Below are 26,197 nucleotides of genomic sequence, written 5' to 3'. Positions count from 1 at the left end.
TATCTTACCGCCAGAGTATGGGCATCTGCTGCTGTTTGGATCACTGTCGTATACCTTAATAAGCTGTAGACATTCCTTTTCTTTTATCTTTTTGCTCGCTTGATTCAGTGGTGTCATTGTCAGGTTTCTTTCACACCTTTGCAATTCAGCTTCCTGAATTCAGTCTCTTGAAATAAGTTGCATGAACTGGACACATGCATCCATAAACTGGGTCACTGCTAAATTACCAGTTTTCTTGCAGAATTAAAATTCTTCATCTTTCCCATAGTCTGTGAAAGAGCTAGTAAGGGACAACATGCATAATGGTAGCAGACTAAGCATAGGAAAGTCTATGAAGCTACATCACTATCGTGTAACATTGTATTTAGCTCCACTATAGTCCAGGGTTCTCTACAGGTCATAGATGTGGCAGTCTTCAGCCATAGAAATTGCAGAATATATTAGGTGAAGAGGAGGATGAAGACTGTATGTCAGAAGGGAAAGAAAAGGGTCAGTAATTTGTTTAGTCAAGATAAGGGTACAGTCATCCTGAAGACTCTGTTGAAGTGATAGTTGAAAAAGGTTATGAAAAAGGAGAAGCAGTGGGGTAAGTAGGAAGTTGAAATTCAAGAAGGATGGGGTAGTGTTACCCTAAGTAGGCAGTCTCCACTTTAGTTGGAGAAATTAACTGGAGACAGAGTGAGAAGGAGTAACTGGAATTGATAACTTATGTATATCAAGATAGTTTTGGGGGAAAACTTTCAAATTAGCAGGAGTTGAACAACTAAAATGGATTTTATTAAAGAATAAATACTGTAAAACAAGAAATAAATTTTAAGCAATGAACATACGTGCACACAAAACATACGAGAGCTGACTAAGGGAAAAGGAAGGAAGTTGGATAGGGTTTCAGGGATGGGTAATAGTTATCACACTTGAAGGGACATCCCAGGAAAGCAGCCCTGAAGAGGAAAACAACTAGGAGCTAAGGAAAGAGCTGAACACGCAAGTGGGGATGCAGGCTCAGATCTAGAACACACGTACACTACAAATGACCAACGAACCAATATTTATACTTCAAAATGGGTTCTGGGATGAAGTAAACTGGCTGGAAAGCCAGAGACAAAGAATTGATTGCTTTTCTGGGGTTTGAATGAATGATGAGTTGTCATGACCCTTGAAAACTGATTGATTCCTGGGGTAAATAATGGTCTGCTTGGAGAACTATTAAATCACTTTAGGATAACATTGTGGTGAATAGCCAACCCTATTGTCTAGCCAGGCACACCTTAGGACCAGGGGAAAAGTTCAGCCATCCTCCTTGACACACAAGGTAGATCCCAAAATTAACTATCATCCACTTTGGGGAGAGTGGTGTCTTGCTTTTATGCCACTCTTTGGCCTCTGTACCTTTATGGCACCCCTTAATGTAAGAAGCCTGACTGCTTCCAGTAGTAAGTCAGACTACTAGAGTTACAGAGGAGTGTCAAATTTTGCCAGAGTTTTGAAGCTACATATGTCAGGTTATGACAGTGTGGATGGTTTGTAATTTTGTAACTAACTTTGCAAAATGTAACTAACTTTGCAAAATACAAAAACAACTATACCGTCCAGGATTTCTCTCTTTCTTTGCAGTAGAGGCTGTCTGCTACTTCTTGATAGTCCTTGGAGTTCTGCTTTGGCTACTTTAGCCTTATCTGTAATTGTTCCAGCAAAAAAAAAGGTATAGTTTAAGGTAAAAAATAAGAAAATATATCAAACCACTTTCAAAACACTAGATGTATTTTTTCTAGGGCCTTGAATGTATTCATTATCTTCAGCAAGAATATCTGCCTTCACTACAGGTATCGCCTGAAATAATACAGGTAAGAATTCTGTCTACCTGATATCTGGGATTACTTGGGCAAACCCTGAAGTTTAATCAAGTAGGTTTTCCTGAGTTTAATGCTTGGCACACTTCAAGTAAAATCTATAGTAAAGTGACAGCATGAATAATCATCTGCCCAGGAAGCTTCGTTGTGAGAGAAATTTAGTTTAGAGGCACAACTCATGGCACATGGGACAGTTAAGATAGCAGTAGAATACCTATCTTTGGTCCCTACAGTAGCCATTTATGTTGGATTCAGCTTTCCAAGAATGCAGTTAGCATCTAGGAGACAGACTAATACAACCTGTCCAGGGTTTGGGAGGTCAGAGTGTTGCTGGGAAATACTTATCTCACTGTATAACCAAATGTTAAACTTGACTATTTTTATAGGAATTCTGTCAAGCACTTCAGCAACCTGATGCTAAAGTTTTTAAAAACTACTTAAAGGTAAATTTATGTACTGGTGTGTGCGTGTATTGGTGACTTTTAATTTGGCTTTTATTTGCTTGAATGTGTTATATCTAATGTTTTACTTCCAACAGTTTAGTGATGAGAGTTCTGCTTGTGAACACCTTCTGTCTTGCTTCTTGCCTTTCTGCTGCAACTGAAAGTCTTGAGTTCTAACACTAGTGCAAGAGCTAGGGATGAAAATTAAACTCTTGACAGTTTTTCTAGGATAAGTTGATGCAGATGAGGCATGATCTAGGTTCAGATTTATTATGGTAGCTTTTTTGTGGTGAGTAGGAACGAACAAATCAACGGAGCCTGACTAGTTGGAACTAGCTGATTCCGAATGAAGTATGTCAAGGCAATGTAGGCTTCAGAAAAGTTATGCTAACAATGTGAATCCAGTCCACCATGAGTGCCTCTCTCTAGCTCTCTCCCCTCCAACCCATGTTCCCAGAAGTGTTTATCTGAGACAGAGGTTTTATGGCATCATCACTATATGGCCATATTAGCTACAATTGCCAACCACTTATTAATCTGAAATACTAAATTAAAGTCTGTCTCTTTGAACTGTGTACAATGGCTGATGTAATTGTACTATTGTCTACCCTGCTGTGGGCAGCCCTTAACAATTCCTAATGTATTGCCCGTTTAAAAAATGTCTAGGGAACTGTGATATGACATTCTAATTGCCTGCTTGACTTTTGACTTACTGCTGGTCATCTGGGTTTTCTTAAATTCTAATATAATCTACACTTTTATGAAAACAGGTATTCTTTCAAAGAGCAAGACCCTAAGAAGTCTTCTGGAATCTTCTGCTTCCCATAATCAGGAACACCAGATATCAATATGAATTCTAAGTTCTGTGCCATTCAGACTGAATGATGTTGCTTTGTGCTTACATCATATGCATTTTAGCCTTTTTGTGTAAAATGAAACCTGCATTGTGTTGGCTGATACACATATGCTATGTGGACAACTCAACTTGTTGGCCTACCTATTTAAAAACACTTTATAGGGTAAACTGTATGCTGTAAGTAGCACAGCAGAAATAAATTACCTACTTTTTATTTTGAAGTTTAATAATGTATAAATTCCTTCAAAGTCCTTAGCAATGGTTATAAATTGTGTACATTTTTAAATAACTAAGTAAAATATTTGCAGATTAGAAAATGAATTCATCTGTTCATGTCTGGTGATATAAAATAAAACAATCAAACTCCATTTTGTAGATAGTCATTTTATTGGAGAATTCTTAATACTGAAGTGTATGCTACAAAGCAGAGTTATAAATGGCGCTGATAAAAAGGATAGTTCTACATTTTTATACAAAAATAAATTTATTCAGTGAAATCTACAAAGTGTCTGGAATCATTTAATTGTTTGCTTGGTATTGATCCTAAACCAGCAAGGGATAAAAGAGTGTGTGTGTGTTAGACTTTGTAAGTACCTCTCTGTAACAACAACCTGGGAAAGAAAGCTTGTAAAATAAAATCTAGTATTGTTTTATCTTTTAAAAGGCTCCCCAAGTTCCATATTTTTTTACCTCAGAATTGGTGGCAGCTTATATATTAGTTTCCTGACAGTATTTTTGAGTAGAGGGCTTGTTTGAGTGGGGAGTGCCTAGGCCAGCAATCATCCTATCAAACATCCACCCCCAGCAACACGCGGATCAACGATTTCTCTCGCACTCTCACTTCCAGAGCCACTGCAATTAACAACAGGCTGGTGGAGGGGGCGGATCTCTGTAGGACGAATTATGAATGGTGGGCTAACCATTCAATAACAAGCCTCTCTCTTCTCCTGCAGTGGCAGCAGCAGGAAGTACGAGTGTGTGGGGAGAGAATATCAGTTCTAGGACATGATCCCTTTCTTCAGCAGAATATAGTCCAAAAATTGCTTTGCCTCTTTCTTTTGGAGGGATTATTTTTGGAAAGGGGCCACAATGTTGATATAACTGAAATTTACAAGTATATTGATATAACTGCAATTCAAAGGGCTTTAACAAAGCCAGCAATCTTGAAAATAATGTGATGAGATCTGTGCCTTAAAGAGGGATCTGATGGGCGGAAAAGCAGAGGCCCTTGAGACTTTGCAAACAAGCTGCTGAGGCAGTTAATGCCTCCTTGCATGTAAACAGAAAAATGTGAGGAGCCCACACTACAGCCCCAATGTTCAGCTAAGAGCCCCTAGGTAAGCATTTGAAGACTGCTGGAAGACTATTGCAAGACTATTTTTCAATACATTTGCCACTCCTTTATTTGTTTCCAGTTATGAGTGAAGGCTAAAGTCCTTGCAACAATGTCCTTGCAACAATGTGATTTGTTTCAGAACCACCAACTTTTAATTTACTGTGAGTTTTAGCAGACTATTTCTATTATTACTTTACAAGGAAGTAAAGCACAATACTTATTTCTAAGTAGGGGTGCAAAATGAGGTTTTAATTGGCCACTTAATTTATGGTTTTACGGTTATATGTTTTATAACCACCCAAAGCCTGTAAGAGTAACACAGAAATTGAATAAAATGAAATACATAAAATACTACAAAGTTCTTGCACTACAAACTGGCTTGCAGCTGTCCTAAACCAATCTTGCATACTTCTGGGTCTAGGTAAAACGAGGATCCAGATGATTTTAAACGGCTCCTCATGAATTCATATGATTTTTGAATTAGAATGAAACAAAACAATCATAAAACTATAGAGCATGTCTTAGTCTACCGGCAACACCAAAACAATCGTGCATCCCAATGGAGAAAGTGCATGCCGGTCAGCCTCAGCTTCTTTGGATGCAGATAATGTGATTGCACGGAGTACTGTCCTGCTTTGATGATCCGATGATCCTTTCATCCTCCAGGCATTTGCTTCTCCCCAGTCCACTTTTAGGGCGGTGCCTACAGGACCGTTCTCTGTTACCGCCTCGTCTATAGGCAGCTTATAGAAAACAAGTCCGTGAACCAAACCGGGTGCCTCGCTTCGGTCTTGCGTGAAGCTGGCCCGCCTCCTCCGCGTCAGGAAGCCGGAAGCAGGCCGGGGAACCGAGCCGAGCGAGGGAAAGTGGTTGGCGCTTCGTGGCGGGAGCTGGAGCGGGGATTCGCCCGGGCGAGGGAGGGCCTTCCCCGCCTTCTTCGGCCCGGGGGTGGCACTGCAGGGGGCTCGGAGCGGGTAAGGCGGGGACAGGGTTCTGCAGGGACTGGGTCGCCAGGTTGCATTTTGTTTAAAAGACGAGTGCAGGACGCCCCTTGGTGGGAGGGAGGAGCGCCTCAATGCTCGAGGCTTGCTTGGTCAGCGTCGCAGGCCTGAGGTGGGGGAATTCCCGGCGCTGTCCTGCTTTGAAACAGCTGGGCCGGAGAGAGGCGGCGGCTGGAGGAAAGGCAAGAAATAAGTGCGTACGAAGGGACGAAAGAAGGCTGACTCCTCTGTTTGAGAGGGGAAGGCGTCCCTGGCAAGTGCAGCTTCCCGCAGTGGCCAAAACTTCCTGCTTCTGCAAGCCACGAACATGAGCCCCTGTCCCTGTGCATTCGGTCCAGCTTCCCATCTTTTCCTTCCCGCGGGACTGTTCAGGGCTGGGTCTTCGTTAGATGCTAACGACTCTGCCCCCCATCCTTGTCCCTTCTCAAAAGACTCCGCATCCTGTTTCCTCCGCTATTTTCCCATGTCTGCCTACTTTGCGTCTTAAGGGACCCCACTCTTGGAAGAGGCAGCCAGCACGAATTGTAACAGAGGTTTCGTTTCACTGTTTTCCCATGCAAATGTGTTGCAATGGAGGTGGTTTATGGGCTCAGCTGTGAGATCCTGAGTAATGTATGACTCGGCATATCCGTGTTCCTATTAGAGACTGAGTGTGGCTCAGACCTCCCACTGATTAAGGATTCTTCCCCTCCGGAGTTAATGCCTCTATTGTCATTTCAAGTGTTAATTTGAGATTTGAGAGACTTGGGATCGAACTCCCAAATTACATGTTGGTTGCAAAAAGGTGCTACCTATTTGAAAATCCAGTTGAACTCAGAAGGTGAGTAGTTAAAGAGCTGCACCCAAACCCTTCTTTGTAGTAATTTCTGGTAATTTGCACCTCTTTTTGAAGAAGGAAGTGCATCCTGTCTAAATGTGTGCTTCTAAGTAGTTTCAAAAACCTGCTAAAGAGGAATCTTAGAAAAACAGGATTTAAAACAGGACCCACATTTCAGGAGATTTGAAGTTCAATTAAAACAATGTAACCTGTTAAAAATAAACAATATAAGACAGCAGCAACAAATCGTATCACTAACCTGAGACATAAAATGGGAACAATAAAGCAATCTAATAAATCACTGTTAAAATATATACAAAAGCTTTATGAAGATGTAAGTTTTATAAAGTAATTTTTGAACAAAATAAGTGGCACAATGCCCTGGACTAACCATTAAGCAAAACAAGCACAAGCACATTCTTAGGGCCTCAAGTAAAGAGAGCCCCATAGAAGTTTTTTTTCTCCTTATCTCTGCTAAGTATTGAAGCAGATTTGTTAGGTCAGGATTAATTTTGAGTTGATCACAAACTTCACAATTTAAAAAAGCTGGAGAAAACTTTTTGTGGTATAAACAAAGTTAGAAGTAGGTAACGGTAAACATTTTGCATATTTGATTCATGGAATAAAAGGTGTTTTAGTTCATACAAATAGTGATATTCATTAGAATATATATATATATATACATATATACACACATATATATACACACATATATATACACATATATATACACACACATATATATATACATACACACACACACACACACACACAGAGCGCTATACTGTTGTTTTTATTTTGAATTACATATCAGTATATAATGCTATACTATTTTTATTTTGAATTACATCTAAATATATAAAAATCTAAACGTGTGTTTGTCCCTGATGGTCTCCCTCAGAAGCTGCTGGACGGATCACCCCCAAATTTTCACAGGACGTCCCTCCCCATTCTCGGCAGGTAATCGGACCTTCAAATCGCCGAAAGTCCTGAGCCAGGTAAAACGTCTTTTTCCTGGCGCACCAGGCCATGAAGCTGGCTGTGTTTTAACTGTCACCCTTAGAATGTTCGTGCAGCATGTCTGTGGCCTGAGGGCTTGGTATGCCCTTAGAATGTTCGCTCAGTTGGCCACAGATGAGCAGTGAAAACAGTAAATAGGTAATACTGTTAGATAATACGAGTGGAAGTGAAACACATACACACTCCTTTGTCATGTAGGAGATCGCCACGTGGGGTTCCCCTCCCACACGCTTGGTAACTTTCACTCTCTGTGCTCCTTCACCTCACTGCTACCACGCTGCTAGCACACTATCTCTTCATCCACATCCAGCTCATCCATCACACACCTTCACTCTGCCCCCTCCCCTCACATCCAACCACCACTTTACCCATATTCGCCCACAGCTCTCTTTTACCAAAAGCGAAGCCAGAGTTCTGCCTTTTTTCCTTCCAAGAAAATCTGCAGGGTGGGGGGCGTTAATCCAACATCTACTGGCTCTGCTTCTCGGTAATTGCATCGTGGCCTCTTTAAGAACCCAGGGAGCTGGCTCCTTGATCTGAACGCCTTCACCACCCTGCCTATGTGCTGTTCTGTCTGGGATAGCCCTGTTTCTTCGTTCCCAAGTTCTTGCCTTACTCACCAAAGCTCAGGACTGTGCGTGTCAACCAGCCTCATGGACAGCGGGATTCGCACTCTGGACAGTTCCTTTGTGGAATGGAAAGGGTTACCTTATACTAAAAAAACAAGACACCACCATATAACAATGTGAATTGAAAAGGGAAAGAGGGATTCCATTTGACCACCCCAAAAGGCTATGCTGGGGATAATTGGACCTGCATAGACATCTGTGTGGGTTGCGGACTGTGATGAGAAGGACAATTGCCACAGCAACGCGTGGCCGGGCCCGCTAGTATTGGTATATGGAGGTTCCATAATTTTTACAATGCTTAGGGCCTCTAAAGGTCTTAATCAGGCGCTGCACAAAAAACCCAGAAGTGGGCATGGATGTTAGTCTCTGTAATTGTGGTATAACCTCTTTTGTTGTCAAATCACATCTAACTTATGGTGACCCCTGGCGGGGTTTTCAAGGCAAAAGACATTCACATCTGGTTTGCCATTGTCTGAGTTTGTTTCATGACCCTGGTATTCCTTGGAGTTGTCCCATCCAAATATTTGTCAGGATTGACTCTGCTTAGCTTCTGAGATTTGACTGAAAAATTGCCTGGGCAATTTTTTTTAAGATACTGAAAATGCCTTGTACAGCATTTATTATACTAAAGATTCGGACATTGCCCCCCTAGGAGTTTTGATTCTAGACATTAGGTATCTGATGTGTATCATTAGTATCTCACAAGGCCTAAGGAAGTAAATGAGACTGAGGCTTTCCAGATACAAGCCTTCCCTGGGGGGAATCTCTGTAAGTGTGACATTCACATTAGTATGAGTAACAGAAGCATTCTAGAGTTACAGTTTCTTTGAACCCTTTTATTTCCTGAAAAATTTTGAAGTAGAAAATGTCAGCCATAGATGCAGGCAAAATGTTAGAAACAAAAACTACTGGACCGCAGCCTAAAACCCCCACAACAACCTGTTCATTCTGGTCATGAAAGTCTTCGATGATATATTTCTCGCCACCCTTGTCCTATACCTCTGGATAAATTTTTAGTGTTTTATGGTTGAACTTTGAAAAGCCTCTAGCATGATAATGTCTGAGATCAAACACGGAAGAGTAAATGGGGGATCACCTCAGTTCCTTAAGTTGATTCAGTTATAGATTTACTTCAGTGAGGTATGGGGTGGTACAGTTGAATATCACCCCCCCCCCCCCGCCCCGAAGGTTATGTAGAATAAAGCTGACCAACAAGAAGATCAGAACAAGGGAATTTCAGAAGAACTGGGAATATTCCTGCCTTTAATACCTCAGAGTGAAGAAACAAAGGGTTTTTTTGTTTCTGAATTTCATATTGCATAGAATATTTACGAAGAGAGACTCCCTATTTAGATCTGCACAGTCATTTTAGTGTATAGGAACTCCTGAATCATGTAGACTTTTTAATTTACTGCAAAATACATTTCATTGTATGCTTGGATCTCTCAACTTTGTAGTGAATATGGGAGTCTTAATGCTTTTGAGTGAGCATCAGAATCGCTGAATGAGCATCAGAATCGCTACATGTGCAAAGATTCTTTACATTGGGACAAGAGTAGATAGAACATTTCTTTTAAACAGAGAAGAAATGATTTGATGTTTTGTGGTATTTACTTCTTTTTGGGCCACCTTTATGATCTTCTGTAAGAAGAGAGAAGTTTGTGAGAGAAAATTTGTTGTATATAACATGCATACAACTGTCATGTAAATGAACTTCATAATTAAAAAGAATTTTTTAATGTTGGAATTTTGATAACTAAATATTATTATGTCTTCTTAAGCTTAAATAAGAATTGCCTAATCAAGAGCAAACATGCAGAGCACTCCAAATTATCTTTGGCTTGTATCAGACATCCTGGGACAAGGAGCTACTGCAAATGTTTTCCGTGGACGACACAAGGTTTGTATATCCTGTCCATATGCTTGAAAATGTTTTTATGTCATTAAAATAGACTTACTGTTTTAGTCTCCTTCCATCTGTTATTTTTATATCGCCCTTCTCCCAGGTGCTTATCATACTGCAAAACATTCTCCCTTCTACTGGTTAATCTTCACAACAATTCTGTGAGGTAGAATAGGCTAAGAAAGAATGACTGTTACAAGTTCATCCAGTGTAGCTGATTTATTTTTATTTTATTAAATTTATACTCTACCCTTTCCCATCCGAAACCAGGCTCAAGGTGACTAACAACAATTCAGAACATAAAAGCCATTGGCAATATATCAATTAGTTAGATAAAAACATAGAAAATCACATGTTATAATTAATGCTGAAACATTAAAAAACCTAACTACATAGGAAAACCTAATTAAAGATGGCATTCTAAACTATAACCCAGCCTACTTGCATCTTATATTAGCACAAATGGGGATTGACAATGCCACAATATATATGGTAGTGTTGGTGAGAACAGGCTGCAGCACCTAATGTTATTGTCTCTGAATTAAGTCAGGGCATGCTAATCAAATTTGCAGATGACACCAAAATAGGAGGGGTAGCTCATACCCCAGAAGACAGAGTCAGAATTCAAAATGACCTGGACAGATTAGAGATCTGGATCTGGATCAAAACAAACAAAATGAATTTCAACAGAGATAAATAAATGTAAGATACTACACTTAGGCAGAAAAAGTGGCTTGACAACACTACATGTGAAAGGGATCCGGGAGTCTTAGTAGACCACAAACTGAACATGAGTCAGCAGTGTGATGTGGCGACCAACAAAGTCAATATGATTCTGAGCTGTATCAATTGGAGTATAGTGTCTAGATTGAGGGATGTAATTGTACCTCTCTATTCTGAATTGGTTAGACCTCACCTGGAATACTGAGTACATTTATGGACACCGCAATTCAAGAATGATATTGACAAGCTGGAACAGGTCCAGAGGAGGGCAACCAAAATGGTAAAAGGTCGGGAATCCATGCCCTACAAGGAGAGACTTAGGGAGGTGGATATGTTTAGTTTGATGAAGAGAAGGTTAAGAGGTGACATGATAGCCATGTTTAGATATTTGAAGGGATGTCATGTTGGTGAGGGACCAGGAGTAATAGGTTCAAGGTGAAGGAAAAGAGACTCCACCTAAACATCAGGAAAAACTTCCTGACAGTAAGGGCTGTTTGGCAGTAAAATGCACTTCCTCAGAATGTGATGGAGTCTTCTTCTTTGGAGGTTTTTAAACAGAGGCTGGATGGCCATCTGTCAGGAGTGCTTTAATTTTGTGTTCCTTCATGGCAGGGGGTTGGACTTGATGGCCCTTGGAGTCCCTTCCAATTCTCCAAGCTGTTGTGGTCTGATGAATGAATGAAAACATTCTGAAGCTTAATCCCAATAAAATGGTGGTAAGGTTGGCAGGGAGGACTGTGTTGCCTACTTTGTATGAAGTGAAACTATCAACAGATTCAGCAAAAAGACAGGGAGTCCTGATGGATCCATGTCACTTACCAAAGAAACCATCAAGACTTCCTTTTTAGTACCATTTGACATGAAGTTTATTTTCCTGTCAAATCTCAGCTGACCTAATTTTCTAGACTGGGTTACTATAACAAAGAATGCCCTTGAAAACAATGAGAAAAATATAATTAGTTCAAAATATGTTAGCTGGGGCCAAGAATTCTATGCATGAGACCCCATGAAGTCAATAAATACCTTTATTTACTTCATTGCTACCCCGTCTTTCTCCCCAGTGAGCCTCAAAACAGCTAATAACAGCATTTTCTGTTCCTCCTTTTCATCCACACAGCATGTTGGTTAGGCTGAGAGAGTGACCGACTGGCCCAATGTCTCCCAACAAGTTTCCATGAAATAATAGGGATTTAAACCTTGGTCTCCCAGATTCTAGTGCAACACTCCTAACTGCTTCTCCACACTATCTGACTTTGCTTGGGAAGTTTATATGCTGCCTTTCCAGAGCCTGGCTTGAGGCAGCTGATGACTGAGCTGGCTGCCACACTTGCATATTGAATTTAAAGTGCTGGTTTTCACCTTTATGACCTGGGACTCTCATTCTTTAGAAGGTGACTCCCTTCCCCTGCCCACATGAACCTATATGGCAACTTTTCTTGTTATGTCCAACTTTATTGATCCTATAAGGTAAAGAGATTGGTCATAGCTGGGGCCAGAGCCTTTTCATTGTTGCTGCTGCAATTTGGAATAGTTTTCCATAGCAGGGGGAGGAAAATATTTATTCTTCAGCAATTTGGGAAGCTCTGAAAACATTTACTTGAGCCTTAGGAGGTGATTGATTTTGATGTCCTGGTTTTTCTGCTGAGGCTCGTTTTATTCTTCAGGCTCGTTTTATTGTTTTACAGTATATATCCTGCTGTTTTTAAACACAATACTTTTTTTTAGAGCAGTGATTTATAATATGCTTTTCTTAGGGAACTAGATTCAAATAGGACATATTTTGAGTGGTAAATAAAAAAGTATAGGAGCCCCACGGCACAGAGTGGTAAGCTGCAGTACTGAAAACAAAGCTCTGCTCACAACCTAAATTTGATCCCAATAGAAGTCAGTTTTAGGGTTAACTCAGCCTTCTATCCTTCCAAGGTAAAGTGAGTACCCAGCTTGCTGGGAGTAAAGTGTAGGTCACTGGGAAAAGCAATAGCAAACCACCCCATAAACATAGTCTACCTAGAAAATGTGGTGTGATGTCACCCCATGGGACAGGACCCAGTGTTTGTGCAGGAGACTTCCTTTACTTTTTTTACCTTAAATAAATAATATTCTGTCTGATTGCCTTATTTTATATTCCGTAATCCACTCTGAAAATCAAAAGAGTGGCCTGTCAATAAAGTTAATAATAATAGGGGTGTTCTCCTTGCCTGGAGCCTTAGTTTTCTCTCATGATGGGATTTGAATCTGATTTTTAAGTCATAGACTGATGCTGTAACCACTGCATCCATCAGTTGTTTTTGTATCAAATGTATGTGGAGGTTTTTTTGCTTTTTAAGAAGCCATAGCATGATGTATAGAGCTATCTTGTCAAAAATTACATCTAGTTTAATTGGTAAGAAAGAGCTTTTGTCAACTACATGCTTAACTTAGTAATCAGAACGGACTGTCTTTATGTACTTTATATACTCGCGTATAAGCCGAGTTTTTCAGCCCTGTTTTAAGGCTGAAAAAGGCCTCCTTGGCTTATAGGCGAGTCATCACTTACCAGCAATCACAAGCCGCTTGCTGCTGCCCTCCCTGGAGGGCGAAGGGGAAATCCCCGCAGTCTGTGGGCTCGTCAGGCCTCTGCCGAGGCTGCGGGCAGCCGGGACAACCTCCGTGCGGCTGCACAAGCCACTTGTTGCTGCCCTCCTCGGAGGGTGAAGGGGGAACCCCGAGGCACCTCTGCTGGCTGGGCTTCCCCAAACCCCAGCCCGGCAGCAGAAGGAGCTCCTTATTTGGGCAGTGTCTCCCCCTGATGTCGCTGCCCAAATAAGGAGCTTCCTCTGCCTCCCCGCTGGCTGGGCTTTCTCAAACCCCAACCGAGGTACCACTGTATCTATTTTATTTTATTGGTATCTATTTTTATTTTTGAAATTTACCAGTAGCTGCTGCATTTCCCACCCTCGGCTTATACGTGAGTCAATAATGTTTTCCCAGGTTTTGATGGTAAAATTAGGTGCCCCGGTTTATATACGGGTCGGCTTATACACAAATATATACGGTATACGAGCTGAAATTTTGATCTTTCTCTTGGAAAATGATGGAAGGAAATGTTTTTTACAGAATTTACTTTCTGTTTTTTAGTCAACCCTATTTATAAAGTACAGTGGTACCTTGGTTATTGTTGACTTTGGTTTTCGTCGGTTTCAGTTTTCATCGACTTTTTCTGGGCAAATTTTGTCTCGGTTTTTGTCGATTGCCTCGGTTTTCGTCCTCAAACACAGAAAAAATTTGCCCAGAAAAAGTCCACGAAAACCGAAACTGACAAAAAGTCCATGAAACCTGAAACCTGCTGGCTTGATTAGCCGGTAGAGTTTTATTTGGCAGTGACACTCCCTGATGCTACTGCGCCTAAATAAGGAGCTCCTCTGCTCTGTTAGCTTCCTCAAACCCCAGTCAGCCCAGAGGCAGAGGGAGCTCCTTATTTGGGCAGTGACTCCCCCTGATGTCACTGCCCAAATAAGGAGCTCAATCTGCCTCCCAGCTGGGGTTTGAGGAAGCCAATTAATCCATTCAAGGAGTGCCTCCAATGGATTTGGAGTGCCTCCAATGGATTAATTGGATTTACATTGATTCCTATGGGAAATGGTGCTGTAAAGGATTCAGTGGTGTTGATGTTCAGGGCAGCCGCCTGGCCTTGACTGAATTCAATAACCCGGGCGATGGGCCAGCATCTGCGGCAGAGACTCTGGCGGAGACCTTATCTCTGCGAGAGAGATGAGAACTCCGTTCCCATGGGAATCCGGGAGGGGGGATGGGATGGACAGAGTTATAACCTGTGCTTCTGGCGGGAGACTTTATTCCTGCCACGTCGTGTACGTGAGCTTTCTAGGATGTCTGAATAAACGGTCTTTTACACAAAAAAGCCTTTTATTTCTGCTTCTATGGAATTCCTTACAGGTGCCTTGGTTTTCGTCGATTTTGATTTTCGTCGATTCCTTTCGGACGAATTATCGACGAAAACCGAGGTACCACTGTAACAGTAAAGTTGTAAATACTATGTGCATTTTTATACTCTGTCATCTTTTATTATGATTAAATCTATGTACAAAATTTTCCACTGTTAATATTATAATTTTGTATTATGGAACTTGTAAACATTTCATTGATAAGCAAACATTTCATTGGTAAACTTCTTTTATAACATGTTTTCAATTTTTTAAATAATCTCGGTATTTGTTTTACAGAAAACTGGCGATTTATATGCTGTCAAAGTATTTAATAACTTCAGCTTCCTTCGTCCTGTGGATGTTCAGATGCGAGAATTTGAAGTATTAAAGAAATTAAATCACAAGAACATTGTAAAATTATTTGCCATTGAGGAAGAGGTAATTAAGTGGGACAGTGCAAGAAGTTTTGTACATATGTACAATTACAGCATTATATATGTATATCGTATGCTCTCTGCCATTTATGAAATATTACTTGCTTTTTATAGTTAGTTCTAGCCTCTTTTTTCAAAAAGACTACCATTCTTATCTCCTGGATGAGATTTTTGTTGCTGTCTTCTCAAGTAATAATGCAGTAGCGATATAAATGAATCCTTGAAATTTCACAACAGAACTTCCAAATAGCATGTGAGGTATAGTAAAGTGGGGGGAAAGTCTGACAACTTTGGTAGCAAAGATGAAAGTTGAGACTTTTTAAAAAGGAAGGGTATCTTTCACAGGAATTGACTCTCCCTCGTCTGGTAATATGAAGAATAGCTTCAAAATGATAAGCATTGGCTTAAGATAATTTTACCTGAATTTGAAGGCCACAGGGAAGAATACCCAGGCTTGTGTGAAGCCCCCATTGAACTTATTATCTGAGTACTAATGGTACTCAAATAATACTCTCGTCTGCAAAATGTTTTGACCAGTATGGCAATCTACTTATAACAAGGTGACTTGATTCATGTAATTCACAGATCTTTTGTTTTTCTTTTCCAGACAACCTCTAGACATAAAGTTCTTGTTATGGAATTTTGTCCATGTGGCAGTTTGTATACGGTTTTAGAAGAGCCATCTAATGCCTATGGCTTGCCAGAGTCAGAATTCTTGATTGTGTTGAAAGATGTTGGTATGTTGAATTTTCCTTGTCTGCTTCATAGTCTGCTGTTTGACTTGTCTTACTGTTATGGTACTGTATTCAAAATCTTCGCCTAATGTATTATTCCTTTGAGTGTAAATTGTGTGCTGCAGGTGTTGATTTGACTTATATTAACTTGGGATATGTATGCTGGTATCAAGGCATGCAGCAGTAGCTTATTATTGATAGTAAAATAATGCTAGTCAAAGAAAATTGAAAGAAGAAATCTCTTTCCCTTGTTTATATTATGGAGAATTAAACAGTGAGTTTATGCAGTAGGTGCTTGCTGCAAAGGAGAGAGATTTTCCTGCTTCCCAATTTCCATGTGATCTAGGCAGCTTGGTTGGCATCAAACTGATTGGTTCTCAACAAGGAGTTATCTGGCTGCTTTCTAATGCCGTAGGAATTTTCTCCTATAATACATTCCCTTCGCCCCTTCAAATAACACTCCCAATGTCTTCTGCCCAATGTCTTCTGCTCCACTTCTGCCTTTTAAAGCAGGATTAACTGATGCAGCTTTGTGCATATTTTATTGAAATTTTCAGGGAAGTAATTTTAAGCACTGCTTAGGAAGTAGTTTAGTATGGGTGAAAAAAACGCCAAATGTTCATTTTTTGTGCAAGCTTTGCCTACGTTAACACAGAAATTCAGGGGGAAAAACCCATGCTTCACTTATTATACTGGGGAAAATGTATCTCTTGGACAGTTTATATCTTGCCTGGACGATAGATGCTGTTATGTATTCATTGTGTCCAGTACACATATCTGATCTGTTTTCCCCTTCACTTTCAAAATCATGAATCCTGTTACTGTTTGTCTAGTGGCTTCCTTCTCCAGCCATTCTTTGCAGAATTAAGGACCTTTTGCTTTGTATGTGTGAGAAAACATCTGAAAATTTTATTAACCTTCAATTTCAATTTAAAATGTATAAAGCTGTATTTATTATTTTATAATTAAATTTTACTGATGATATAATAATCATCCCAACTGTATTTTCCCCCTTTGTTGTAGGTAGATAAGGATGGGTAATGTCTAGGAGAAATAACAATTTTTTGTTACCAGACGCTCTTGTGTTTCTTGGGAAATGTTCATTTACTTATCTTTGTATCTTTTTGTTTAAGTGGCTGGAATGAATCATCTCCGAGAAAATGGAATAGTGCATCGAGACATTAAGCCAGGCAATATAATGCACGTTATAGGGGAAGATGGTCACTCTGTTTATAAATTGACAGATTTTGGGGCTGCTAGGGAACTAGAAGATGATGAACAGTTTGTTTCCCTTTATGGTACAGAAGAATACTTGGTAAGTCCGTTCATTTGATTTAAGACTTCAGAAAATTGGAATATACCTTGGCGATGGCTTGCATGACTACAGGTCTTCCAATACCTTCTTTCAGTGATATCTTAAGACATTTTGACGCCATCAATATAAAAGTAAGTCTTAGACTGGAGTAACTCTTCATAAGATTACATCATCATACTTAACCTTCCAGATTTATTGTAATCCAAAAAAAATTAGATTTAACAAGAGGGGGACCTGCATGGCCTTGCTGGGGGCATCTCATTTTCCTTCTCCCACTATAGTGTTCTTCCCTTTCCTGGCAGACCCAGTAGCGTCTTACCTCTGTCTTTCCCATGTGTCAGCCAGCCTAACATTTTCTGTCCTCACCTTCAGCTTTCCCTCCTTTCCTCTCCTTGGCAGCCTAATTCCCTGGAAAACTCTGGGTGAGTTTCATGGTGCCAGTTAAGCTGGGGCCATTACCAGTTGCTTGATAGGGCACCTTGCAGGGGTCAGACACTCTAACCAGGAGGGATGGAGGGATGTCAGTGGAGTACAGTGCCCTAGAGCAGTGGTGGCGAACCTATGGCACTCCAGATGTCCATGGACTACACTTCCCATCAGCCCCTGCCAACATTGCCATGCTGGCAGGGGCTGATGGAAATTGTAGTCCATGGACATCTGGAGTGCTATAGGTTCGCCACTATGGCCCTAGAGTCCACTCCCACTCCCAAGGCAGCCATTTTCTCCAGGGCGACAGATCTCTGTAGTCTGCAGATCAGCTGTAATTCTAGGAAATTTCCAGGCACCACCAAGAAGTTGAGAAATAATAATGCACTAAAAAAATCACTGTTAAATTGTTGAATGGATTTCACAAACTATTGATGACGTTAGAATATTGGTGGTTGCTATAAACCTAGAGGAAGTGTGCCAGGAAGAGAATTTTTCCATCTACATTACTATGTCTGTCAAGATTTTCACTTTGGCCTGTAAACTTAATTGCTGATCTTTGGGTGGCCACCCGTTTTATTAAACAGCTTGGCTATGGAAAGTGAATTAATCTGTTTGTGGCAAATAAATGCATGTTTATGATTATCCTGTTTAGAGGGTTGATTAAATGTCTGCTTTACCACTAATGCATTCATACAGAATAAAATCCTATCTTAACAACATTATTTTATTATAATTAATTAGAAAATGTATATGCTGCCTCTCTAGAGACCTGCTTTCATTTACGTAATGTTATCCTTTGATTCAAATAATACACAGTTAACTCAAAACAAACAGGGCCCCAATGGAAAGCAGTAGTCACTAGTTTTTGTTTTGGTTTTTTGTTCTGTCAGGTCACAGCTGACCTATGGCAACCCTGTATGGTTTTCAAAGCAAGAGACATTTGGAGATGGTTTGCTATTGCATAGTATTGTTCCATAAATATACAACTGTTTTCTCAAGATATTTCATAGTGCTATAATGCGTAGCTTTTAAACTAGTTCTCTTGATCTTTATGTAAAAGAGGTTTGCACAACCTTTCTCATAAGCAGTAGAATAGCTTTGGGATTTCTTCTGTTTTATTTTTGCAGTTTCCAAGTGCAAGGACCACCCCCAAAAAAGGTTGCAGTTTCAAGTGCAAGGACCACCCCAAAAAAGGGCTAATTTGCATTCTGTCTATAGTGTTTTGAACTCATTGTTCATAAAGAAATGTGTACTTATGCAGGTTTTCTTTTTCCAATTCTGTAGCACCCTGACATGTATGAACGTGCAGTATTGAGGAAAGAACACCAAAAGAAATATGGCGCAACAGTTGATTTGTGGAGCATAGGGGTGACTTTTTACCATGCTGCTACTGGAAGTTTACCCTTTCGGCCTTTTGAAGGACCTCGCAGAAACAAGGAAGTGATGTACGTAACTCTTGAAAGAGGTTCAGTCCATAGAATTTTTTCTTTTGTGAATAAAAGTGCCACAGTTGACAAAACAATACAATTTAAAGCATTTTTTAAAAAACTCAGGCTCAAAATTGATGTTACACTTGAGAGTGGTAGCCCTTTTAGTCTGTTGCAGCTAAATTAAAAAGGAATATTGTAGTAACTTGAAGACTGACTGATTTATTGCGCTACAAGTTGTTGTAAATTACAGCCCATTTCAAACAGTTCGGCCTTAATTTATAATTACTTACATTGAACAGAAGGAGAGAAATTGTAAACATTGAATTTAAAAGGAATAGTCTGCGAGATATGCACGTCGCTTTCTTTTGTATATAAGATAATAAAGTGACCATGGTCAGTGCTAGTTGAAGGCTGCTTCTTTCAGCTTTTCCTAACATTGTTTTTTCCATTGAGACTTGTTTTCTCATAATTTAATGAACGTACAATTGTCTCATATTGTAACAAAAGTGCAATTGTCTAAATTTAATCATTTTAGCTTCTAGGGAGAGTTTAGGCTTGAGGCAATCTGGAACTCACATATTTGTCTTTTGGGCAGTCCATGGTGTCCATAAAACTCTCCTCCAACACCACATTTCAAATTAATCTTCTTTCTTCTGCTTTCTTCACTGTCCTGCTTTCACATGCACATAGTAATGGGGAATACTGTAATATGAATTGTCTTGATTTTGGTCACCACCAACACATCCTTATACTTAAAGACCTTTTCTAACTTCTTCCTGGCTGCCCTTTCCAGTCTCAGTTTTCTGCTGTTTTCTTGGTTTCAGTCTCCTTTTTTGTTGATGATTGAGTCAGGTAATAGAAAATCTTGAACAATGTCAATTTCTTCCTTTTCAACCTTAAAGTTGCGTGATTCCTCAATAGTCATTACTTTTGCTTTCTTGATGCTCAGTTATAATCCTGCCTCAGCACTTTCTTCTTTAATCATCAGTAGTCACTTCAAGTCCACTGTATTTTCTTCCTCTACTGTGGTATCATCTGTTTATCCTGAATTGTTAATGTTTCCCACTAATTTTTACTCCTTCCATCTAAATCTAATCCAGCTTTTCTTATGATATGTTCTGCATACAGATTGAAGAGACAGGGAAATAAGTTGAATTGTCATCTGATATTTTTGCTGATTTCTGCATAGTCTGTCCTCTAACAGTAGCCTCTTATCCAGAGTATAGATTGTTTCGATGTGCAATCAGATAATGCGGCACACTCATTTTTTAGAAACCAACGACGGCTTTTCATGATCCACATAGTCAAAACTTTAATGTAATTTATGAAACACAAGCTGATTGTCTATTGAAATTCTTTTGTGTGCTCCAGTAACCAACATAAATTTGTAATATGATCTATACTGCCTCTTTTTTGAATCCAGCTTGAACATCTGCCATTTATCATTCCATACATTATAACAGTTTTTGTTGTAAAGTGATGTTCAAAATCATACTTACTCGAGAATTTAATGTGATAGTCTGATAGTTGCTGCATTATTGGATATCTCCTTTTTTGTGATTGGAATGTAGATTGAGTGTTTCCAGTTTGTGGAACATTGTTTTCAGTATCTGTTGGCATATTCTTGTTAAGATTTTGATAGATTCCATTTTTGTGGCCTGGAATAGCTATACTGGTGATTTGTTTTCCCCAGTTGCTTTGGTTGCACTTTCACTTTTGGTTTTCCTTTCATTTTCTTTCTAATATTGTAGGTTCTTCTTCAAAAGATTCTTCTTGGAAGGAATCTGTCATCCTTTCATCTCTCCTGTATAGTTCTTCAGTATATTGTTCTCATCTTTTCTTTACTTTGTCCAGTTCAGCTAATGTATTTCCATGTTGATCTTTCAGTATGCCTGACTGCTTTAAATTTCCCCTGACAACGTTGTCTGACAATATTTGATTCTATTTTGTTTCCCTTTTTTTGTTCTAGTCAACTGTGATTATCAGTGTACCTTGCTTAGGTGTATAATCAATTTCTTTCTGGACACTTCCATAAAAGCTTTCAATTTATTCCTCTTCAGCATTTATTTTATGTATATAATTTTATTATTCTTACATAGGAAATAACATCAGAATTAAAACAAAATCCAATTTCTGTCACTGATGGCGATAAAAACTCTTCAGCCTGTGAAATCCTTAATTCAGAGTTACCAGAGGTGACCAAGGAGAACAAGATGTAATCAAGAAGGGGGCACACAAAATAAATATGTATAATAGTACATGCTTGCCAGTATTTAATCCAATGGTCTAGTTCAGGGGTCTGCAAACTTGTCTCTCCAGGTTTTTCATGGACTACAATTCCCATCAATGTTGTGCATTGGCCATGTTGGCAGGGGCTGATGGGAATTGTAGTCTGAACATCTGGAGAGCCAAGTTTGCAGACCACTGATCTCGTTCATTGTTGATAGTAGATGGTTGGGTAGATGGCAAGATGGTACTGTTAACAATGGATGGTCTCAACCAAAAAACATCTCTGTCTTACAGGCCATGTGGAATTGAGTACGATCCTGCAGTTGGGGTGTAAACTTAAATGATGGTTATGTTTTTCGACTTTCCATTAAGTCTGATATTATTTGGTCTGACTTTGCACAGATTGGTTTCTAAGTCACTTTAATTTCTTAAAGTTACAGAAGTATACTTTTTGATAAGCAATCTTAATTAGACATAAGGTTATTCTGTTTTCTGCAGACAGATAGTACTGTCTTTCAATAACAGTAAACATGTGATCTGTTGGAAAACTATTAATAGATCACAGCTCCATTTCTGCTACATTCTGGTGAAAGAATTTGGAATAAGTCTCCGTGTATCATTAGAGAGCTGCATTAGACATTTATTTAGTTTGAGTTTGATATTCACTATGTACCAGTTTCTCTCTCAAAGGTATAAAATTATAACTGGAAAGCCTTCTGGTGCAATATCTGGAGTACAAAAAGCAGAAAATGGTCCAATTGAATGGAGCCGGGATATGCCAATTTCCTGTAGTCTCTCTAAGTAAGTTTTATTTTGCTGTTGACTTGATTAAATGATAGTGAGCAAATGTACTCCTCTATTTCTTTTAGTTGAATTTTTGTTTGAATTTTTGCTAGGATTTTTTGTTTTTGTTTTTTTGCTAGCATATAAAAATATGTTGTTTCTTTACTACCGTATATACTCGCGTATAAGTTGACCCGCATATAAGTCGAGGCACCTAATTTTACCACAAAAAACTGGGAAAACTTATTGACTCGCGTATAAGTCGAGGGTGGGAAATGCAGCAGCTGCTGGTAAATTTCAAAAATAAAAATAGATGCCAATAAAATTACATCAATTGAGGCATCAGGAGGCTAAATGTTTTTGAATATTTATTTCAAAGAAAAACAGTAAACTGGCTCTGTAAGTGGAAAAGAGGGTCAACAAGAACAATATTTTATTTTATTTATTTATTTCTTAAATTTATATACCGCCCGATCCCCGAAGGGCTCCGGGCGGTGAACAATATTATTTGAACATCAACAGGTGGTATCAACAATAACTTTAAAAGTACAAAAACCTTAGCTCAACCAGCAACCAAGCTAAAACACAAGAGTTAAAATCCTCCAAAACTGGATTCCTCATCATCATCTGTATGTCCAAATGTAACCCAACTTAGATTTTAAGAGAGATATTATCAGAAATGGAAAATCTACTATTAGCTTCCATTGTAAACAATGGGGGATGGGGCATCCCTTTTGGGGATCAATAAGTTTGGATCCCCAGACCCAAACTTCACAAAACCTGGCTGGTATCATAAAGAGACTCTCCTGATGAGACCAGCCAGGTTTGGTGAAGTTTGGTTTAGAGGGTCCAAAGTTATGGACCCTCAAAAGGGTAGCCCCATCTACTAATAGCTCCCATTGAAAACAATGGGGAATGGGGGCACCTCATTTGGGGGTCCATAACTTTGGACCCCCTGAACCAAACTTTACCAAATTTGGCTGGTATCATCAGGAGTGTCTTCTGAGGGTACCCTGAAATTTTGGTGCCGCTAGCATAAAAACTGCGCCCCCTGCTGGCCAGCAAAGTAAAAACACACAAAAAATTTTAATGACCCGCATAGAAGTTGAGGGGAGCTTTTTCTGCATTAAAAATGTGCTGAAAAATTCGACTTATACATGAGTACATACGGTACATCTATGACAGTGGTGGCGAACCTTTGGCACTCCAGATGTTATGGACTACAATTCCCATCAGCCCCTGCCAGCATGCCCAATTGGGCATGCTGGCAGGGGCTGATGGGAATTGTAGTCCATAACATCTGGAGTGCCAAAGGTTCGCCACCACGGATCTATGATGTTAGTGTAATTTAATTCAAACTACTCCAGATATTTTCATACAGTGATCAACATTTGAATGTTATTTTGCATTCCAACTAAGTAAGGGATGGATAGAAAGGAATATTCTTATGTTTCTTAGGTCAAGATGAAGAACTATGCATAGCAGTCCAGGACTTTCTCACACATTTTGCCTTACATAAGGCTACAGCCCTGAGCACATTTTAGCCTAGTGCTCCCAAAAGTTAGGCACAGCTAGCAGTAACTTTGGTTTTTTGCCTTAAACCTGGTTAACACCTTATATTTCTGCAGATCAGCCATAGTTTTACTAACAGCCCAATCCAAAGGGGTAGATGGAATGGGGTTATGGAGGTGGGGTGAGCTGAAACTGGTTCTTTACCCACCTTCCTGGCACATTTGGCAAATGCACCAATGGGGTGAGCAAGTTGTCTAGGAAGGGTGGCTGGTTTTAGTCCATTCAGTCCCAGTGCAGGAGGGGCTGGCCGGGCTGTTCCTAGGGAAGGAGCTGATGATAGTTGGCTCCCACCTGGATTTCTAGCCTTCAGGTGCTGCAGCTGGCACCCTGGACTTACACCATCCAATAGGCTGATGTAAGTCGATTGAACCCCATGGAGGGTGTTCGGCCAGCTGGGGAGGTTTGTTGTTTTTCTTGCCTGAGCTGAAAGGTCTGGCTGAAAACCCTCTGGAGGCAGTGATGTGGTAGTAATGCTGCATCCTGCTGCCTCAGTCTCTGGCTTCCTGCTCTGTTCCTGGAGAACATGTAGAGAGAGGTAGAAGTAAGCACTCCTTAGAGCTGGGAAGGCAGGGAAGACGTATCGGGGAAAATGGCGCCTGGAGACATCCGTTCTCTGGGCGCCCCCCCCCCCCGCTATGCCTGGGACAGGGCCTGCCCCCACCCTTGAACCCCGCCCCCTCTCAGCTGCCGGCTCGAAGCTGGCAGCTGGTAGTCCTTTCTGCCCTTCCCTCTGGGGAGGACAAAAGCAACAGGAAGACTCTGTTCTGGCGCCTTGGCTTTTATAAGCTTGGGGGTGGGGCCACGCCCCCAAGGGGAGGCTTGCGGGGGAGCCGGCAGCCAGGAGGGGGTAGGCTTGGGGGTTCTCTGGCTTCCTTGGCCCTGCCCATGTCAATGATGAGGGCGACGAGGGTGCCAGAACACGACAACGCAGCAGGACTTCCTGGTCATTGCCATCTTCCTGGTCACGTGGGGGGGGGTGATTTTGCGCCCCCCACGAGACCACATCAGTGGCCCCCGGGGACAGGGTACCCCCTGTCCCTAGGCAAATACGCCACTGCACATTAGTCATAGCTTTCTAAGTCCCAATATAAAGCAACCATGGTTAATGTAAACCATAGTTTAAACCTCCATTTCAAACCATGATTTTGTATCCTGAATGGCAGCCAACCCAGAAAACCGCAACTAGGAAACAAATTACAGGAAACATTATGTCTATATTATGTGGCGCAACAGTAGTCACAGAAGGAAACTTTCTGACCTTTCACCTCTTGCTATTTCCTCTTCCCTTGGTGGAAGTGCTTTCTACCAACTAAAAATATAGTTGGAATCCAAGCCAGCATTCACATAGGCGTTTACTTGGTAGTAAATCTCATAGATTTCATTAGAACATGATTGAAAATAAATGCCTTTGGGATTGCAGCCTTGGAATTAGAGTGTGTTTATATCAGCAGCCGATCCAGGGCTTTCTTATGGTAGTACCTTGCCATTGGGTTAGCAGTGGCAAAAGATCTGCAATATATCATCCTTCAAGAGATTTTAAACTAGTGTGACTCCCAACTGCAAATGCACTTTCCACACTATCTGTGCAATATTTCCTGCACTAATGTGTAGGAGAGGGGCTTGTCAGCAATCATTCTGCTACTAATGCCTTTGCTGGCCAGCAGGGAAAAGTACTTGTTCTACTGTGCAAAATGCAGGTTTCTTTCATCGAGCAGTGATGAAATATCTAACTAGGTAAGAAGGCCCCCATTTTATGCAGGGCGGTGGGAAGAACTATTAACCAGGCCAATACCAGCAAGGTGTTGCCGATATCACTGTATTATACATAGAACAAATATACTCAATATTTGATAGAGGAAGACGACACAAGAACCTATTTCTCTGAATATAAAATAATCATATTTTTTCCTTGTATCTTTAGAGGTCTGCAAGTACTACTCACTCCTGTTCTTGCAAATATTCTTGAAGCAGATCAAGAGAAATGCTGGGGATTTGATCAGTTTTTTGCAGAGACTAGTGACATACTCCATCGAATAATTATTCATGTTTTCTCTCTACAACAAATGACTGCACACAAAATTTATATTCACACCTATAATACGTAAGTATTCCTGTATTTTCACATTTTTGCTTCTAATTGACACTCAGAACTGTGATCTGACAGGAGCAGTTGCCTGCAGACAGAATAGCGTTTCTCATTGGTTCTGAACGTTTTTATGTATATAATTTTGATATTTGCATCTTCAGAAGGGAAGGAAAAAACCTTCCTTATTTGTAAATAGTCCACAACTATATTACAACTTCCCTTAAATTCAGCTATGACATAGCCCAGATATATTATAGAGTGTTTGTTGTTAATCAAGAAAAAGCATGCAAGACCAAGGCGTTCTACGGTGTGAACTCTTTATAGAGCTCTGCTTAGCCAAGGGAGCAGCTATCAGCCATTCTGTGTTAGACCCTGCTTGAGGTGGTCTTTCTTTTGTGAGATTTGTGAGGAGCTGCCTCTGCTCGCTGTCCTGTCATAATCTTTGCTGTGTATCCAAGCACCATTAGTGACAAAACCATCCTGCCTAACACAAAAACTCAGACCCTTCCATGCCAGTTGGAGACATAATAAAAATTCTGCTTGACATGACTTATTAGTGGACAAGTCTATAGAAAGGGAACTGCTATGACTCAAGAGAAACATATGGAATGCAGATGTAGAGAGGGAAGGATGAGAAATGTACTGGTCAAACTTTCTTAAATTGGCCATCAGTGGACCATGGTC

General features: G+C 40.3%; 2 protein-coding genes across 5 annotated transcripts in view; both read left to right on the top strand.

The window, feature by feature from the left end:
• Positions 1-3,650, top strand: part of XPOT (exportin for tRNA) — a 29,952-nt gene extending 26,302 nt beyond the window's left edge. For all 4 annotated transcript variants that reach the window (XM_048500603.1, XM_048500604.1, XM_048500601.1 and 1 more), the window contains exons 24-26: positions 1,773-1,844; positions 2,237-2,293; positions 3,064-3,650. In XM_048500603.1, coding sequence (XP_048356560.1) covers positions 1,773-1,844; positions 2,237-2,293; positions 3,064-3,090 — 156 coding nt within the window. In that variant the 3' untranslated portion in view covers positions 3,091-3,650. The remainder of the gene's footprint in view (positions 1-1,772; positions 1,845-2,236; positions 2,294-3,063) is intronic.
• Positions 3,651-7,242: 3,592 nt separating this feature from the next.
• TBK1 (TANK binding kinase 1) overlaps positions 7,243-26,197 on the top strand; it is a 34,741-nt gene continuing 15,786 nt past the window's right edge. The window contains exons 1-8 of the mRNA XM_048500254.1: positions 7,243-7,301; positions 9,734-9,852; positions 14,799-14,939; positions 15,543-15,672; positions 16,803-16,984; positions 18,698-18,858; positions 21,763-21,873; positions 25,349-25,528. Coding sequence (XP_048356211.1) covers positions 9,766-9,852; positions 14,799-14,939; positions 15,543-15,672; positions 16,803-16,984; positions 18,698-18,858; positions 21,763-21,873; positions 25,349-25,528 — 992 coding nt within the window. The 5' untranslated portion in view covers positions 7,243-7,301; positions 9,734-9,765. The remainder of the gene's footprint in view (positions 7,302-9,733; positions 9,853-14,798; positions 14,940-15,542; positions 15,673-16,802; positions 16,985-18,697; positions 18,859-21,762; positions 21,874-25,348; positions 25,529-26,197) is intronic.

This window comes from Sphaerodactylus townsendi, linkage group LG06, assembly GCF_021028975.2.
Source record: "Sphaerodactylus townsendi isolate TG3544 linkage group LG06, MPM_Stown_v2.3, whole genome shotgun sequence".
Classification (NCBI taxonomy): domain Eukaryota; kingdom Metazoa; phylum Chordata; class Lepidosauria; order Squamata; family Sphaerodactylidae; genus Sphaerodactylus; species Sphaerodactylus townsendi.
This window is presented reverse-complemented; position numbering and strand designations above follow the sequence as displayed.